Below are 20,038 nucleotides of genomic sequence, written 5' to 3'. Positions count from 1 at the left end.
AGAGGAATTTGATTGCACGATTTAGAAAGATTGGGAGAGAAATTTTTGGAAAATATTTTTTATCACTTTCAAGAATGCAAAATATTGTGGAAAAAAGGGATTTCATAAACAATTTATCAATCTTCTTTTAATTTAAAATCATTATAAATAATATTCGTTTTAAAATTTTACTTTGACGTAATCTTGATGAGAATGTGGAAAAAGTATCATTAATTCTATTTTCATAAATTTTCATTCGTATCGAACAACGTTATATTTTTGTATCTTTCAAAGCAATAAAAATCTCTAAGTTTCGTATATAAATTATTCGTTTATATACTGCGTTTATATACTGCATTCGTTGTATAATACTTTGAACCTCGAACCTCGATGTAATTGCTCAGGACATTTAATGCGAGAGAAGCGATTATTTTTACGATTCGAGATTGTTGAGATGCAAATCAATCAACGCAGGATATTTCGTCTTTTATTTTCATCGATGGCACAGGTAAACAATATTGTAACAATATCGATACGCCCCTTGTCTATTTACTGACCGATAATTGTAACACGATATTATTAATTATAAACTGTGCAGTTAATACGTTTTCACGTATTGCGTTATTAACGTTTATCTTCGTGATTATTATTGCCTTTTGTTTTATCGTTTGTATTATCTTTTTGTGTACCATGACAATGTATTATGACGATATAATTGAAAGTATTTTGTATCTTTAACGTCGTTACGCAAAGTAGTTAGATATATTAATGGTAGATTTCTTACGGAGATATGACAGGCATGCTCATCTATTCCGTAGTTCCAGACGATCACTAGTGGCGCTGTTTACATGTCGTCTGACCTGTTTGCATTGCATCCTCGTTTTCATTTACCGTGTTTCGAATAGTTGAAAGTTTACTCGATTCACGAGATCTATGAATAGAGATTTCTAACGATATAACTTGTTCAATGCAGAAATTACTTCAAAATTAGTCCGTAATGAATCGATCGTAATACAAATGTAATATATAAATGTAAATTCTAAATTATAAATTGACCCAAAGACCTAAAATAAATATAAAGGATAAAAAGTTGCTTCTTTTTTGTAAAAAATGAAAAAAACAAAATAGAAATTAAAGTGTTTGCCAATTTCGATTAATGTTCTAAAGAATTTACAAAATGGTCTCATTCATTATTTCCATAGCCATACAAAATCTCAAACATAAATTCTATAAATTCTATAAATTCTATAATTATTTATTTTATATAATTATTCTATAAAAATTTTATAATTACAACGTGATAAAGGCAAAAACTATAAAAATATGTCTATACTTATAGAAAGAAAAAAATAGTATTATCAACGTTATGAATTGCAGATGAAAATTCCTTTCATTTATTAGCAAGGATCAAAGGAAAATCACGACATCTAAGGAAGTCGCACATAACCTATTATACGACATTGAAAATGAAGCTAATAAGAAAGAAAAACGGTTCACAGTGTTCCAACGCGTATATAGGGAACAAAAGAGCAAGTAAGTTCACAATAGCGAAAGCAGCTTTTTTCTCGTTGCAAAGCGCATTATTAATTTCAAACATAATAAAATTTCTAAATATTTTTTTATCGTAACGTTGAAAACGTTTAATAAAATTCTTGTGTGCATTTCTAGGTGTGTATCTAAAAAGAAAAAAATATTTAAATATTTTTTCAATTTCCAACATTTTTATCTAAAATCTACTCAAATAAATTTAATGAATTGTAATTTTTAATAAGTTAAATTTTAAAATAATCTAAACTCTAAAAAATCTTGACTATCGTATTATAAATCACAGATTTATCTTATTTAAAAATAAATGTGATCTGCTTCACTTTTCTACATTCGAACAGAATCTGCCCGATCTTTACAACGATCACAATTCACGATAAAAATCAGCACACGCATCACTACCACGTTTGACCATTTCACGTCGTCGCTTCTACCTAACTTGTTGATACTCGACCGCACACCGTAATCCCATATCGAACTACCCACGCACCTCTTCAATTCCACCGAATAACCTCGATCCTCGTTCCCCTTGCTTCCCTCCATCAAAAAATATCCAATCAACCGCCACCGACAAAAACTGAAAACTCAGAACTTTCCAGCCTTCGTCCCACGAGCAATCCCTCTCGAAACTTTCCAACAGTGAGAAGTTGTGCGCGGATATCGACACCCCGGCGGATCCGCATCGCAAAACAAGCGTAGACACGACGAGTCACAGCGATACGATGGTCACGACGCCGTGACGACGAATAGTGAGTACACCACCCGCGTGGCGGCGTTCTCTTCCAACGGTTTATCCGTTCATGGTGTTGGAGGGGTGATGTGAAGCGCGTGGCACGCATGCGCGTCGAGAGCGGCGTGGTGGGGACACTCAGTGTCACTCGGTGCCGGGCGTTGCGGCGCTGTGGCCCTTCAGTCTTTGATCTGCAGCTGACGTGAGTGTATACGTTTTCCTCGAGCGTGCTCTCTCTCTCGAACGACGAGATCGTTTCTCACTGAACGCAATAAAGAGGGGAGTCTACGAGCACGATACAACGTTGGTGGTGCAGTAACCTCTCGTTGTACGCTATATCACCTCGGTATCTACGCTCGAGAAGACGACGAACTAAGCCGAAAGCAGACGGCAGGATCACACGATTGGATTTAAACACGCTTCGGCACGATCGTTATTGGAGTTTCGTTTTTCGTGAAGTGCCTCGAAGTTTTTTTCTTCTTTCTTTGATTCGATTTTTTCATTAATTTCGCGAACGGATCGAAATAATTGTTGCCATTTAAAAGCGATTCGAAAAAAGGAGTAGTGAGGCTAGATGAGAGAAATTGTTGAGTAACTGGTTGGTCTTCGGCGACACGGTCTCTTCACTTGCACCCCTGGGACCTTCAGGGCACGCTGCTCACGCTCCACCGGCACGGATTTGCGTGCAGTTCTCAACCCCCTGACCCAATTAGCTCGTCCGTGTCGAGAGTATCCGTGACGTATGTTGGCTGCTCGTTCTTGGAAGAGAATTGCTTCTGTCATCGGGATCGTTTGTCTAGTGATGTGCCATTGAGGAAACGCTCTACTTCTGGCTTATACTTCTTATTACAAAAAAGGAATAACACGATACGATCTAAAGTTTCGGAATTGGTGAAGAAAAAAGTGTTCAAGTGTTAAATTATCGAGTTTTTCCAGTGCTTCGAAAGTGTTCGCAGTGAAAAAGGGATACGCGTCGAATCCTGAATCGTCCAATTCTGAAACATCGATCAATCCTTCGCAAAAGTGATCAACAAAAATACCTCAAGGAACTTTCACCATCCATCGACAGCCGTCTGAACAACGTATACCTGCCTCTTATTCAAAAGTGTCCTTTGCAACGAAGAAATAATCGTCCGCTGTTCAACGGCGGACTAGTGACTGGGACCATCCACTTAATCCCCCTTTCGCGTAGCATCGCGCGGGAGTTGAACTTTCTCGCTGGCGTTGACAGATCGATAACAAAGTTTGCGTACACGTTAGCCGGGTCCATAGCCGACGGCTAATCACGGGAACGAATTCAACCATTGTGGAATGCGTCTGTTTTAACGAACCACCCTCAAAACAACGATCGAATCGGCGTGGTATAAACGGCGGCCATTCCAGCGGACAGAAGCAGCGTGACATGCTGACATCCTGAAGGGTAAAAGAATACGCTGCCTCGCTCGTGGAAGGACCTGTATGCGGACCGCGGTGCGTCCGCCGGAAATCTGACGGGCCGTCGTTACTCTAACCGCCGAGGCAGCTTGTCGTTGTCCCTCTCGAGCAAGAAACGCCAGTATCTGGTGAAGTACAAGCGGAAACAGGAGGACAGGCGCGTATCAGAGGGCAAGGAGGAGCAACGGGGCTCCCCGTGGCCCGTACTCATCGACAATCGTCGCAACAAGGGTGCAACGGTGAAGGGTAACGGTGGATTCGGCGACTATTCCGCGGCGGGGGAGTTCGAGGTCTGGGGAGACGAGCAGCACACCGCGGATGGTGTAGAGAGGCAGGTGGCGAGGCCGCCTTCGCGGCAGCAACGATGCGAAGGCGGTTCGTCGCTGAGGCCGTTGCTTCACGTCGCTCATTGTGAGCTCCACTCACCCCGCGAACCGGAGCTGCTGCGACTCGACCATCTGGAGGCTCTCGAGCACAAGTCCGACCGTGACTCGTACTCGATGATGGAGAACTTTCACAGCCCCGTTCCGCCACCGCTGCCGCGACGTCACGTCCGGTAAGATGATGATGATGATGATGATAATTTTGGTGATGCTGACGTGATATATAATTTTGTTTTTTATATTTTTTTTTTGATTTTCTTTTTGATTTAATATGATTGGAAGTTATGGTATTGGATATTTGTCAAAAAGTGTGCGTAAGTGAAGGATCAAAGTGGAAAATGTGCGATTAAGGAAGGTTTTTCCTTGATTATCCAAGGAAGTGGTGGAAATTTCAGTAGGATTTCTTTCAAGTTGTAAATTCTAGTATGTGCTTCTGGGTATAGGGTGTAACAAGTGGATTATCGGTGAGTTTTAGGGATGGAATGTTTTAAGTGATTCGTGGGTGGATTCGTCGGTTGAGAGTAATGAAGAGAATAGGTGTTCCAAAATTTTGTTTTTGAATCGTAGGAAGTTCCGTGCTACAAAAATTTCGACGAGTTTCTAATGATTACTTTCCACGTGAAAATATCCACGTGAAGTATAAGTTAACAAAATATGAGATTCGTATTATTCATACATAATGTTCGAACACGCGGAATAATTTGCATAATTTAACTATTACGAATAATTTGCTGAAATGATTATTTTCACAAACAAATATTTTGTGCTAAATGTTTCGTAAAACATGTGTATCGGAAAACCTGTCAGAACTATTTTTCTTAAATAACTCAACATTTCAACGACGACGAATTTTTATGAATTTTCACGTACATTTTATAAGAAAATGCATTATGCAAAAATAATAACTATTTCAAAATTTCTATGGATATTCTTAGGATATTTAAAGTAAAATTTTATCTTAATAATAAATTCATATTTTTAAATAAATGCATTTAAAAATTTTTTTACGAAAAAATTATATTTTGTCGAAATAGACAAAATTTAAAACGCGTATCTAGATAAAGTTAGAATCAAATTTTCTAATCAAATTTCAACACTGTCTACAAATATAATATCACAGTGATTATCACGCACAAAATGATAAAATATTTAAAATATTTCTAATTTAATGAAGTTTTCCATGTATATCATTATTCCATTACTATAATTCATTGTATTACGATACATCGAAATATTCAAAAACTTTGGTTAAAACTTTTTTCTATTGAATCGTAACTCGTTTGTTTCGTTTTAGTAAAATGTCCTATCTCTTCTCACGTCACGAAATAAACGACCGTTACTATTTCAAATACGTTACGCTCTCGCAATAGCACGCATACATATACGCTCACGCACTCATCCTCTTGCAGCTTCGACACAACTTAACGCCATCAGGTAGCCTTTTTTTGATTTAATCTCTTGCGTTATATTATATTTTATTCGTCAAAAATTCGATTTTAAATCCAATATTAATTTCAAATTACAAAGTTCTGAACGATTAAATCAGCATAATATTTTTATGCATACATGCATAAAAAATATCGCAATGATAAATAATGGTATTCTGTATCTGGATACACGAGATATTCCTTTCTTTCCACACGTTTGCATCGACGTTAGGAAATAATTTATCGAATTGGATAAATTTCGTGATTTCATAAATAGATTCAACAACGTTGAAAGTATTAAAGTATGAAAAGTTCATTGGCAAATTCACGAAGGGAATTATCGCTTTTCTAAACTTCCAATGCCACTTTCATTTTTCCAAGGTGGACTTTAATTTTTAAAGTTGAACGAAAAGTAGACGTTTAAACGGCTTCTTTTCGAAGCGGATTCTCATCGTCGCGGATTGCAACGACAAATATCGAGTTTAATCATCGTTTTCGATTTACGACGCGGGAACAATGGTATCCATCCGGAGAGCTTCATTTGCGTTTACCGGTATATTTACGCGTTCTCAGTTGCTCGGAATGGTGCAATTATAACGTGAAAATACCGATCAGTGATAATGTACGTGCTATTATTGTTGCGGTTATCGAGATTCGGGATGGTGAAACGTTACGTGAATGTATTAAAATCGTGAATTATTTTGAGGTTATAAAGGTTCGATCTGGAATTTTGAAAATCTGTTTTTTTTCGGATATATTGCGTTATAAACATTCGAGATACTAAAAATTTTGATTAAAATTTTAAAAAATTAACCTTAAGATTATAACAAAATGAATTTTGGAGATTATAATTTTTTGATCTTTTGTTAATTGAAAACATTCGTTTGATAATGTTCTTTTTTAAATATATGAATTGTGCGTTATGCAAGAAATTAAAAAGTTTAATTAAATCTCGAGAAAAATTAATTGTATGTAAGATTTTCGAGAAAATGAATATGGATTTTTATACATTTAATCATTATATAAAATATTTTAAAATATGCTCCGTTATTAATTGAAACGATTAATTTATGTGAATATTTTTCTTTATGATATGATAGTAGTGAAACTGTAAAGTAATGATTTCGCGCGAAATTCAAATTCGATATTGTGCCACGAGAATTTTCCAAATATCTGGAAAATTCAGGCGAATGATTCGAATTCCAAGAGAGGATGAACAGAAATATTTTTATCAAATGCTTAAAGTACAGAGAATATTGAAATTCTTAAAGTATTAGATATTTTATCGAAGAATAGGCTTTTATACTGTAGTCAAACCTTTCTTTTGCGCCATATCATTCGTTATCTTAAAGAATATTTTTCCTATCTCCACCATTTTTAATTAAATCGAAAATATAAATTTTCCAATTCACAAAATTAAGAAATGTATACGAGCAAATATTTTATTTTACGGAATATCCAGATAATTCAATGCTCCCTTTTTTAACCAATCGTTTAATTATATCCAATCGTTGATTAAATAATCAATTTTTTTTTTTTTTCATCGATAACCTTGGCTGTTCACCAAGTGTAAACGGAAGCTCGGATGACCTGAACCAGTTATGAGAATGAATTCTCTACTTATTGAAAAGTTGATTTCTCCGCCGACTTTTATCGTTTCGAATTGGGGATCTCGATAATAAACCGTTCCGATTTTTCACCGTGAAATTGAATCGTCAATTGTATCTCGAGTTTGATATTAAAGAGGTTGGAATCGTTTTTAATGATAATCTGATCGACAGATATCACACTCTACTCTTCCTTTAGATTCTTTTTTACAAACGTTTAAAATTATCTTCCATATATATTTAATAAACTCTCAAACTATTAATTACCTCTAACGTAACTTTATTTGGAGGAAAATATGATTCAATGTAAATAATTTTCTCCTAGAAAACATTCTTCTCTTCTTTTAGATCCTTTTTTACAAATGTTCAAATTATCTTCCATATACTCAAACTCTAAAAACTCTCAAACTATTAATTACCAAAATTATCTTCCATATTTTCAATAAATTCTCAAACTATTAATTACCTCTAACTTTATTTCGAAGAAAATATGATTCAAATCAAAATAAATCAAATGTAAATAATTTTCTCTTAGAAAGCATTCTTCTCATCTTCTTTTAGATCTTTTTTTACAAAAATGTTCAAAATTATCTTCCATATTTTCAATAAACTCTCAAATTATTAATTATCTCTAACATAACTTCATTTCGAAGAAAATATGATTCAATGTAAATAATTTTCTCCTAGAAAACATTCTTCTCTTCTTTTAGATCCTTTTTTACAAATGTTCAAATTATCTTCCATATACTCAAACTCTAAAAACTCTCAAACTATTAAATTATCTTCCATATTTTCAATAAACTCTCAAACTATTAATTACCTCTAACTTTATTTCGAAGAAAATATGATTCAAATCAAAATAAATCAAATGTAAATAATTTTCTCTTAGAAAACATTCTTCTCATCTTCTTTTAGATCTTTTTTTACAAATGTTCAAAATTATCTTCCATATTTTCAATAAACTCTCAAACCATTAATTATCTCTAACATAACTTTATTTCGAAGAAAATATGATTCAAATCAAAATAAATAAAATGTAAATAATTCTCTCTCAGAAAATATTTTTCTCATCTTCTCTTCTTTTAGATCCTTTTTTACAAATTTTTTACAAAATTTTTTTCAAAATTATCTTCCATATATATTCGATAAACTCTCAAATTATTAATTACCTCTAACGTAATTTTATTTCGAAGAAAATATGATTCAATGTAAATAATTTTCTCCTAGAAAACATTCTTCTCTTCTTTTAGATCCTTTTTTACAAATGTTCAAATTATCTTCCATATACTCAAACTCTAAAAACTCTCAAACTATTAAATTATCTTCCATATTTTCAATAAACTCTCAAAATTATTATTATATTAAAAATAATTATCTATTAATTACCTCTAACTTTATTTCGAAGAAAATATGATTCAAATCAAAATAAATCAAATGTAAATAATTTTCTCTTAGAAAACATTCTTCTCATCTTCTTTTAGATCTTTTTTTACAAATGTTCAAAATTATCTTCCATATTTTCAATAAACTCTCAAACCATTAATTACCTCTAACATAACTTTATTTCGAAGAAAATATGATTCAAATCAAAATAAATCAAATATAAATAATTCTCTTTCAGAAAACATTCTTCTCATCTTCTCTTCTTTTAGATCCTTTTTTACAAATTTTTTACAAAATTTTTTTCAAAATTATCTTCCATATATATTCAATAAACTCTCAAACTATTAATTATCTCTAACGTAACTTTACTCCAAAGAAAATATGATTCAATGTAAATAATTTTCTCCTAGAAAACATAGATGTACATATACATTTATTCTCATTCTTCCAAAATAATATACTGAAGTATGAGGCTATTAATATAATTAATATAACAATTAATATAATATATTAATATAATATAATATAACTAGATACTTCTCATTAACTTAACATTTTTACATATCACATATATATTCTCAAATTTTGCACAAATGCGTGCAACATATAACGCAATCCAGTTATCTCTGTTATCGGAAAACTTCGAAAATCTTCGATGAAAAGGGAGAGAGGGGAAGGAACGTGTCGAAAATGGGATGGAAAAGGGTTGGACCGCGAGACGAGGGTTGAACAGGGGAGGGACGGCGAGTTGGAAGGGCAATATAGGTGCACGCACGATGGAATTGTGGCTCGTTTGAAGGTTCACGCCCGAAGAACGGGGTTAATGACAAACCCCGTACTCGAGACCGTTTCGAAATCGATTCGTGTTCAATGAGAATGCGCTGATTCGAAACGGAAAACTTGCAACTATCGGCATCCAGGGGAGGGGGATAAGGGTTGGATGGGGATGTGCCCCTTTGAGGGAGAGATCGGAGGCGGCGCTTATTGCGCGACGCTTCGCATCTCTGAGTGAAACGATTGAAAAAATTATGTGTATATATATATATATATATATATATATATATATATATATAGTGGAATGTTTGCTCGATTTAGCGATATTCAATTAACGATTTAAATCATACTCTATCCTTTTAATCTCCACTTTCAATAAATAGTTGATGCGACGATTCGTGTGAAATTGATATACTCCAAAAAATTTAGATTTTCTTGTGTCGATGATTTTCAATTTGTGAATCGCCACAAATTGTGCATTCCATGCGCTATGAAATCACCAGTGATACGACATTAAAACGTATATTAAAACGAATCAAAAGTCGGGAAAAAATAAAATCTAAAAAAAAAAATAAAATAAAAAGATTAAGGAAACAATTATTATTACAATTATTAATATAATTAATTCTTAAAAGCAGTGCTGGCGAATATTTTGTTGAAAAATTTTTTAAATTTTTCTTTTCTTTTATATATATATATCTTTTATATTCTATTCTATTATATTATATATATATTATATATATCTATTATTTTATATTCTATTATATTATTCTATTATATTTTATTCTTTTATATATATATATAAGATTGCAATTCAAAAAAGATTGAAAAATATTAATTTATATCGGTATAGTTTTCGATTTTTAACACGTAGGTGGAGGCACGCATGCGGTTTCATAAAACGCAAAACGGGAACTGGAAGTATTCGATGAGGCGTGAGCGCTCGTTTCAGAATCGTAATCGCAATTAAAAGCGAATATTAATTAGGGTCAGGGCCCAGTGCCATCAGGTGCATCGATCGCAATCGAAATGGTCAGTTATACCAATTGAATTGCCACATTACGCGCACAAGTTTATTATTATCTTTCGTTATTATTCTTTATGGTCTCTTTTCGGCATTTAAATACATATGGGTATAGAATCAGGTAAATAGAATCATTTAAATCATTTAAAAATTTTTTCTTCATCGTTTTTTCAAATATGATAATGGAGGTATGATAATAAAGGAATGTCAATTATAACTTTTTTAAAAGATTTTTGATGATTTTGAGATTATGAGTAAAAAATGTTGTTTGTTTATTTTTTATAATATATAATATTATCCAAAAAAATTTTCGTTTGCTAATTAAGATTGTATTTGCCTTCAAATACTTTATTTCTCTATCTTCCTTGGCAAAAAGTTGAATACATTTTCTGGAACCCACCCAGGTCCATTCTACGTTATAAAGTTTAACGTACCATGACTGCTAGGTATTATCATTTGAGAATTTTAACTTAATTTCGTGTTACTGCTAATTACTCATATAAATATCACGCGCTTCATTTTGAATAAAAAAAATATTTTAAAATGTTCAAGAATTTATTTAAAAAAAAGAACAATTTTCAAATAAACTAAAAAATGCTATAGTTAATCGAATATCTTAGAAACACGTTGTTTAATTTTCACAAATTACCATCTAACGCAAAGAGAAAAAGAAAAAGGAAAAAGAAAAGCGAGGAGAAAAAAATTCCAACTAAACTTCCACGAACTTTGCGAGTCTGGTATCGATGAAGGCAAGGAAAGAACTTCAACTTTCAAATTTGCCGCGCCGGAAAATTTAAATCTCCCGCTCTTTCTCTTTAAAACCAAACTGATAATTTGCCAATTTTCTGATAACGCGTGAGAATTAGAAATTTCTACTCCACGTGTAGTATTCAATTATTTCTCGTATATCTTGCTTATTTTTCTCACTCAAATCCTAACCTTCGTGATCACCCATGTTACCAACTGAAGATCAAAACGTGTTTTACACATATGAAAATTTATAAATGAAAAAATTCAATTTCTTATACTCTGCACTATAATTTAAAACGAGATTTCTTGATGATTCGCGCATGTGCCGTGTGTAAATACACGTGTCTCTTTATTACACATTCCAAAACTATGATCCCTAGCGTAAACAATAAGACGCTTATCCACGCTGTTCGAAATGGAAGAAGTTCCTCGGATTCGTGAGCGCATGCGCAGCTCGCCCGGCGAGGAGTGTATCAAAGCTGGAAGCTAAGACAAACAAGGTGATACAGTGACGGCAATCCTCGAAGCTTGTTCCGAAGTACGAAAGGAAGGTTGGAAGCATTTGCATCGACGCAAACACGGAAATCCCAATGCAACCTGTTTGCCCTGAGTGGAAGTTCCCTGAATGTAATGGAAGTCTTTCCGTTAAACGTTGTCTCGTTTTCGTTTTTGTTCTCCTCCCGTCTCCTTATCGCGAATACCTTTCCAGTTATCGATACACAGTATAACACAGCTAAAACTAAATAGATAACGTTGCTTTGAAAATTGAGAAATGCCATTCTTTAAAAAAAAAAAAAAAAAAAATCAAAAATATTCCGAAACACAAACACAATTACCTCTATCTTTATTCACTCTCTGCTATTATATTACGATTTTGCTTTATCCGTTGCCTAGAAAAAAAATCGCACGTGCGCAAAAATCGGTATCCAGAACTGAAAGCAAAAAGGGGATATCCGCCACTTCCGCGTCCGATCGATATGCACTTGCGCGGGGGTGGATGGAGCCGAAAGGTAACGCGGCGTACCGAAAGGCAAACAAAGTGATAGGAGAGAGAGTTGCGTGGAAGAGGAGAAACGAAGATGAGGGGGAGAAAGTTGTATAGATGGCAAAGAAGGGTTAGAGGAACCGCGTGAAGTATGTAAAAAGGCAAGCAAGCGGGGCGGCTGCACGGCGCCGACATTTCGCGGTGATGCGACCGACCCCGTAGCCATGCATCACACTGTCCCACGTAGGACTACTCTCTATGTACTGTTCACCGTTGGAAAAAAAGTCTCGCGGAAGGAATGCCGCGGTCTGATTGGTTAACGTGGAAGGAAACGCCTATTTTCACACGTATATTTGTTTTTAACGTGGTATTTGTGACAGAGGACAATAAAACAACTGTATCTGCAATTAGCGTGGATGCATAACGTATCGATATGATATAAAAAAATTTTTATCTGTTACAATATTCATATATGATTTGATTTGTAATAGTTTGACTTGTAAATGTAATTTTATATTCGAGTAATTAAGATAATGATTGTATGTGTATAGCTAGATGTATTATAAATATAATTAATTAATAGTTAGAAAATATTTCAACTTTCAGTTTTAAATGATTATCCTAATATAACTTAACAAATGAAAATAATTTTTACGATTTTGAATATTCAATAAATTATAGCTCTTCTATGTAGCGTGTGGTGTCAGGTTTGTCAACAAGGTAATAAAGATTCTAGCGGAGGACCCCTCTTGCCCCGTACCGTCCCGCGAGACTTTTTTTCAGCAGTGCCACACTATCTTCGTCTGATCCTCTATTCATTCTTACTCTTTTCCTCTTTCTCCTCGTTCTTTTGATTCTTCCTTATTCTTTACTTCGTTGCGTTTCTCCATTTCCTATCTCTGCTTTCTTCCTCCAATATTTTCCAACCTGTTCCACCGCATAAAACTCAACCTCGTTTTTTTTTTTTTTTTTTTTTTTTTTTTTCATCTTTTCTCAATCGATGTGTTCTCTCAATCACGTTGTCTACGAGCCTTTATTTCTCTTTGGTGGCTTCTATTGGTGCTGAACTATCGGTCATCCGCATTTCCCATTCCAGTCTGCTTCACATCCTTTTTTTTTTTCTTTTCTTTTTTTCCCGCGTTTTTACAATAGGTCGTCATAAAGAGACCGTCGTGTTTCTTCGAGCAATTTACCCGTTTTGTCGCATGACCGAAACAACCTCCCATCACGTTTCTCTGTGTCTCTCCTTTTGCACCCCGCCTCTCGTGCCTAGAATCGTTTCTTCGCTAAATTGTTGTTGTCTCACGGCCAACGAATGGCCAAGAGGTGTGCAGAATCGGTTCGAATCTAAACTTTGGAAGAAGTAATTTGTAATATTTCGAGGAACACAATAATCCCAGAAATTATCAATAGATGCATAATGAAGAAAACCTGAATGAATTTTCGTGCACAGAAATGATGAAAGTGGAAAAAGCGATCAATAGAGTTGAGATTGAAATTGTTGGACAATAAGATTTTTCTTTGACATTTCTAAGTCAAGTTTCTCATTACCTATAATAATTTTGAACAAATCTCTATATATCGTTTCCAGTTAAATAATATTTCATCCGATGTATATTCGCGTTTTCGATTAAATTCCCACGCTGTTCTGTTTGTCTCCATCTATTCAACAAACATCTTTAATCCGAAATTCCACGCAAAATCGCCCAAGATGTGGGTTTTCCATGGATTATTTCCGCCGTTAAAACGAGAAGGGCGCGCGACCGGAAGTGTTTCTGGTTTCGCTGTTCTTCGGGATCCAAAATATCTTTTAAAGATGAAAAGAGTCAGAGAACACGTATAAAAGAGAGAAGAGAGATTCACAAGTGGAACAAGGACCTCTCTCTCTCTCTCCGTGACAGCGCAGATGAGCGATGGTACGACTTTTCTTTCCGCCAAGAATATTATTCCGCTTGTTATGGGATATCGGCGGTATTTTTCCGTCAACTGGGAACAATCACGCTGTGAATGTACATTTCGACGAATGTATGACTGAAATCTGAAATTATTTCTTATTCTTTGCATGAAAATATCGTGAGAATGATACTTACTCTTGGTACAAGAGGATGCATAGAGGAAATAGATTAGGAAAAAGATTTGATTAGGAAAAGATGAATTAAGTGATATTTCGTTTAATTCGAAAACGAAGTAAATGGAATATGTTAGGAAAATTTATATGGAAAATATGTAATATTGAATAATGTTTAAATTTATCAACATCTATACATCTGCTGTGCAAAAAGGAAATGACGAAAATTTAAATAAATTAGTACATTATGCATTCCATATTTTATGAAAATATCTTGGCACAGTTTAAAGCATCGAGCTAAAAAATATTCAATGTTTAAAAGCATATTAACACATCGAAAGCCGCTGACGTAAAATTACGTCCTTTTCCAAGATATAACTGGACGGCTGGTGTATCGGTGTGCCGGAAAGTGGAATGCAATTTTAACATCTGTTTTAACCATTTATATGTCCCTTTCCGTTTATTTGCGTTCATTTACATTTGCATTTTAATGCTTTTACGTTTATATTGCGGACTAACGATCAATTTGTGGACCGTGTGCATTAGGTACGTTGCGTATGAGAAATACCAATTTTATAAAGTTTGTAATTACCAGGTTGATATCGTGTTTTAAATTTTGTCCCATATTTAATTATTAGAAACCGCATGAAAGAAATATAAATTCACCGAAATCCACTGAATATTAAAATATGGTGAAATAAAATTATTGCACTTTATCTGGCGCCACGACACATTCGAATAATGATGTAAAACATAAATCTACTATAAATACATTTTCAATGTACAAAGAAGCTTATATAAATTTTTAGGATAATTAAACGTTAATTCGCAGAAAATGCAAAATTTATGAACTTTTATTAACGTTTCCCCCCATAATCTTTTACTTAACAAATAATAAATTATTAAATCGTTAATAATTTTATATTATTTTTACAAAATATTTATAATCCACGCGGAATAAATACAAATTAATAAGATCATAAATCTCTTTTCAAATTCTCTCTTATTTTGTACATTTAAATATGCTCATTATCACGAAAATATATATTATCCCAAAATACAGTCACAGTTACTATTAATCTCGAATTATATTTCAAATTAGAAATTCAAAATTAAACCGAACACCATCAAATCTTTATTTCCAATATATCATTTTTCCTGTTTCATCGGGTAACCGACACCAGCGCCACTTTCACTGTCCAAAGTTTCCCAGGCGACAGTTGAGAAACAAGCGACGCACCGAGCCACGCTCGAGACCAAGTAAAAAGTCCTCGAGCCGCGCTACTGGAGCCCAGTAGAATATGCACGTATCCACAGGCTGGTGTTATCTCGGTGTATTTACGGAAAATCGACGTCGAGCCAGTGTCTGTGGAATATCCAAGTCGGTATATCCAGCATCGCGTCACTTAGGCGGGCTAGACGCAGTCTCGGCAATTGATAGGTAGTCACGCTAGGCTGACCTCAAGGGACATCAGTTCGTATAGCATGCTTGCTATCTCTCCCCTCCCCTTAGCCCTTCGAACCTATCCACTTTCGTAAAATCTACTCCCAAGCCGAGCGCCTCTCCCGCCTCGTATCTTTCCGCCTCTACCCTCCTCCATTATCTCTTTCCTCTTCCTCGCTCTATTTCTGCTAGTTCCTCTCCAGAGTGCGCCACCACTGCCTCCCTCCCCAGTGGCTCTCGCCGTCGCCTTCATCTTCCACGCTTTTCTTACAATCAAACTTGGCGAATTTTATTTCAGAGAAAAATGATAAGTTCGAAACGATGAGTTGTTGTTCCACGACTAATTTATTATTTGTATATATTAATTAGTGTTTTTTTTTTTTTTTAAAGAAACGAATAACTTTAAGCTTTAAATGTCGTATTTTGAGCGATTTAAATAGGATTAAATAATTTAGTATATAATAGAGTATTGCTCAGGCAGATTTAAAAATCATTTTTAAGCGATTTATGAAATAAAACAATTTTTAATTGATAATTAATAATGATTAAATTCACAATATCAATTTATCAATTTATTACGAGAATTCTGTATAATAAGAAATGACAAATTTGGAACCAAAAATTTTACTCGAGCTTATACAATACTTATGCAATACTTATATAGATATAATTTACTTTAAAGTTGAATCGAATAACTCGATCACTTAAATAATCAATTTTCAAATATTTTATTCAAATAATGCTCTTTTCTTCGTCTTCGCGTGTTCCTCGTGTTCCATGCTATCCAAACCCTTTCTGAGCTTCATCCTCCTTCCACCCTCCTGGTCTTTATCCTTTGTGTAAGCTCAGCTCCGTCTCGACGCGTCGGAGCTCCACCGAGCGGATATCTCGCTGAACTTTTACCATCGCGGTTAAACCACTCCGTATCCCACCTTTATCGGGCTAAGACACGATGCTTGTGTTTTGCCTACCTTTCCACCTCGTTTCCACGCGTTTTAAGTTTTGTTGGTCTTTTCATTCGTTTTTTTTTTCTTTCTTTCTTTCTTTCTTTTTTTTTTTTTTTTTTTCACTCTCTTCTGTTCTCTAGATGTGTCTGACGATTCTACTCCGGTGAAATTTCTAGCAATACGATGGTGGTCGTGCGTTTTACGACGACTGCTGGAAAAGTTAGTCGTAATAGCCGCGCATGCACGACGATTAAGTGTCCCCTGATCTTATTTCTTCTCTCGTGAATTACTCGTAAGAAGTGAAGTAAAAGTGTTTAACATTCGTTTTTTTTTTTTTTTTACATTAGAAGAAAAAAATTGAACAAAACGTTTTTAAAATTCCACGGAAAAAGGATCGTTTTTATTAATAATTGATCAAATTTTTGATCCTTTCGTCGAATTAACACTTGCCCGATGAAGCAAGCCAAAAAATTTCATTCCCTTGAAATTTTAACCGGCTCGGTCTTAAGTCGAAAATGGCTCAAGAATTCGTTTTACGTCGGTCACAGGCGCTTCTAATGAAATAAATTTCATTTCGCCGAAACTGGGCCACCACCACCTCTCGCCTTCCAATCTCACGTTTAGACGCTCGTGTTTCGACTACGTGCTAAGCAGACTAGTCTATCCAATGCTACTCAAGATACCTTATAAATTATGAGGATTATCTTGAGCACAATCAAATTAAAAATTAAAAATTCGCGTTATAAAAATTACGGTGTATAGAGTTACATTTATTAGTCAAGCCTTGGATTATCCAAATTAATAACAAACTTCGAAAATCTTTCTTCTTGAGAAAGATACTTAACTAAAAACCTGTTAATCAATCTCAACGCACTTCGCAATATTAAATTCTTATGTTATTATCGTACAAACATTCTATTAACAAGTGAATCCAATTTCAACTTCTCCCTTTCATCATCTCCCCGTTGAAACGAACAAATATTCACAGATCGCCGTTAGACAAGCTTCCGTTGTCCGGCGAGAAAACTTGGTAGGAACGCGCGGACGTGTTTATAATTACGTGCGCACAAAAGAGTATAACTCCGAAAATTAGTGGCAGCACCGGAGGGGAAATTCGTGGCCGTTACCACAAAGAACCGGGCCGCTGGCGTGCTCGCTACAAAAAACCGTTTATACCGGGGAGAGAGAGAGCCCGCATGCCGTCCTCCAACAACCATTCTCCTCTCCAACCAAAGGAAAAAAGACGAAGAAAATTTTAATAAATCTCGTCGAGCGTTAAATTACTCGTCGCCCGGTCGTCGTCGTTCTTCCGCTCACGCCGAGAGACCGATTGTCTCTCCCCATCGTTTGTTTACGCGTCCGCGTGTCGTCCGCGGATTAACTTTCTTTTAATCGTGTAATTAGAACGCGATGGAAGAAGACTGGTGGCGCTATCTGCGCCCAGCTTCGCTGCGCGCCACGCTACGCTGAAACGGTAACAATTAATAGCGAAGAAACTAGGCTGAACTAGGGTGGGGGTAACGAAGCTAGCTGGAACTGGGAGTGGGAGTGGGAGTGGGAGTGGGGGGAGTTGAGACAAGCAGACGAATCGTAAGTGCAGAAGAGCAGTCGGACCACCTGCCGACCGTAAAACCGATTTGGCGACGCTTCTGTGCCTGAGAGGTATTCAATGCGGCCGTCTGCAACGGACTTTGTAATTTAGAGTCAATCTCCTTTATTATCCGTAATGCGCCGCTTCGTCCCCGAGATTCTTGCGTAAAATCTATCTCGTGCCCGTGCTTGACGCTCGCAAACGGTGGAAGATTCTAGGAACGAGGTGAACGGTGGGAGTGGGAAGCAGTGGGAGGCGGAAAGGGAAACAAGGAAGAGGTTTCCGCGTTACGCTTCTCCTCTTCGAGATAAAGACACGAAGCTTCCAGTTACTTAATACCTCGCGACTTGTCTCCGAGAAACTGGTCGCGATCCTTCTTTACCGATCGAACCTCGCCTCTTTCTCTTCTCGCCTCTCGAGTTCGTTGGGCACTGGCAGCCTCTCTTCTCCAGTTTCTTCTCATTTCCAGCCTGTTCCTTTATTCTTTCTATTCGTTTTTTCCGTCTGCTCCCAATTCTCCCGTTCTAGGATTGCATCTCGATAATCAGCAAGAACACTGCGACCGTTCGACGAACTACCGATTCGACATTTGATCTCTGATTATCGGGTTTCTTTGTCGACTGGTGGCGCCATCTCGACTGTTTTCTTGAGCGCGATCTCAGAGCCAGTTCGATATAGATACTTGGCGAGGTAAGAGTTGGTGCGCTTTTTACGGAGATTTGTTCTTTTTACAGTTGGATACGGTCTCGTTTGGAGAATTTATGAGCGAGTTTGTCCGTTGTCTATTGGAATGAAAGAAGAGAGGAGATGAAGTTGAAAGTTTCAAAAGTTTGCTGATAACAAGTGAAAATGATATACTATTGCTCGATGTAAATATGAGAGATTTAGATGGAAAGAACGAGAAACTTTAAATTATTTTTAGAAATTTCAAATTTTTAAAATGCAAATATCATAGCAATCCGTTTATCGTAGCGAATTGGACGAATATATGCAGGGAATTAAGATGGTATCAAGTTGTAGTACTAGTAACATAAATCGAATCGAAACAGAAATGTAAATTGTCTTACTAACACTTCTGTTTGTGATGGACCGTGAATTGATGATCTTGAAACTTGGGCACTTGTGAAACTATTAGTACTGTATATACGATATCAATTACTCAGTCACATCTACACATCTCTGTTTTCTCTAATCGTTTATTTTTATACTTACTTTTTTCACTTTTCACTTTATAATTAAATTTTCATCGTATTTAAATCGAGGTTATGTTTCTTTGTTTAAAAAAATATCACAAACTCACAAGGATCATGTCCTTAAACTATTCTCATGTTCCTGGAAAATTCTTTTTCGAGAAAAGTTGCAACACCAACGTCATAAATAATACACAAATTATGCCGTGGCGGAGTTGACATCACGTGACTCGTGAACACGCTTCCACCGCCATTAACACGTGCGCGAGCCGTTCATGATTCCGCTCGCTCGCAAGTGCAAACAGCTGAATAAATAAACGCATTCAACTGAGAGCGGGAATAGCGTTTACGTATCGGCGAGTTTATAAATAGATGAAGACGAAGAAACAAATATGACTGCGTGTATAAAACAAAGAGTGGCAAAAGAAAACAATTCGATGGTGGTATAGGCTATAACGAGAGTCGAAACCGATATAGAATAGATTATAGAAACAATTGGGAAAGAGAAATTCGAGTAATTCATCGCTTAATATGCAATCAATGTAAATACCATACCCAATATAAATGACAATGTAAACATTCACTGAAATCTATACTTTGAACACACCTTTCTTTCTCATACATTTGTTCACAGTGTGGATGAACACAATTATCATTAAAAAAAATAGAGTTTCTGATATTCAGTGTTCCGGGAGAATTGTTTCTAATTCAAACTGTTTGATATTCATTCTCTCATTAGCATTCTTTTATTATTGTTGTTATTATTATTATTACCTA

At 35.4% G+C, this 20,038-nt stretch overlaps 1 protein-coding gene across 4 annotated transcripts in view; it reads left to right on the top strand.

The window, feature by feature from the left end:
- Positions 1-20,038, top strand: part of LOC122718913 (teneurin-a) — a 387,491-nt gene that overhangs the window by 292,239 nt on the left and 75,214 nt on the right. Inside the window, exon 1 of one of the 4 annotated variants that reach the window (XM_043944321.1) lies at positions 2,484-4,244. The exons of the other annotated variants lie outside the window; for them this stretch is intronic. Within the exon in view, the coding sequence (XP_043800256.1) occupies positions 4,189-4,244 (56 nt within the window). The 5' untranslated portion in view covers positions 2,484-4,188. Of the gene's footprint in view, positions 1-2,483; positions 4,245-20,038 lie in introns of those variants that run through there. 4 annotated transcript variants of the gene reach the window in all.

The sequence above is a fragment of the Apis laboriosa genome, unplaced genomic scaffold, assembly GCF_014066325.1.
Source record: "Apis laboriosa isolate Shangri-la unplaced genomic scaffold, ASM1406632v1 scaffold68_cov148, whole genome shotgun sequence".
NCBI classification, from domain to species: domain Eukaryota; kingdom Metazoa; phylum Arthropoda; class Insecta; order Hymenoptera; family Apidae; genus Apis; species Apis laboriosa.
The sequence above is the reverse complement of the archived record's forward strand: the minus strand, read 5'-3'. Positions and strand labels throughout refer to the sequence as shown.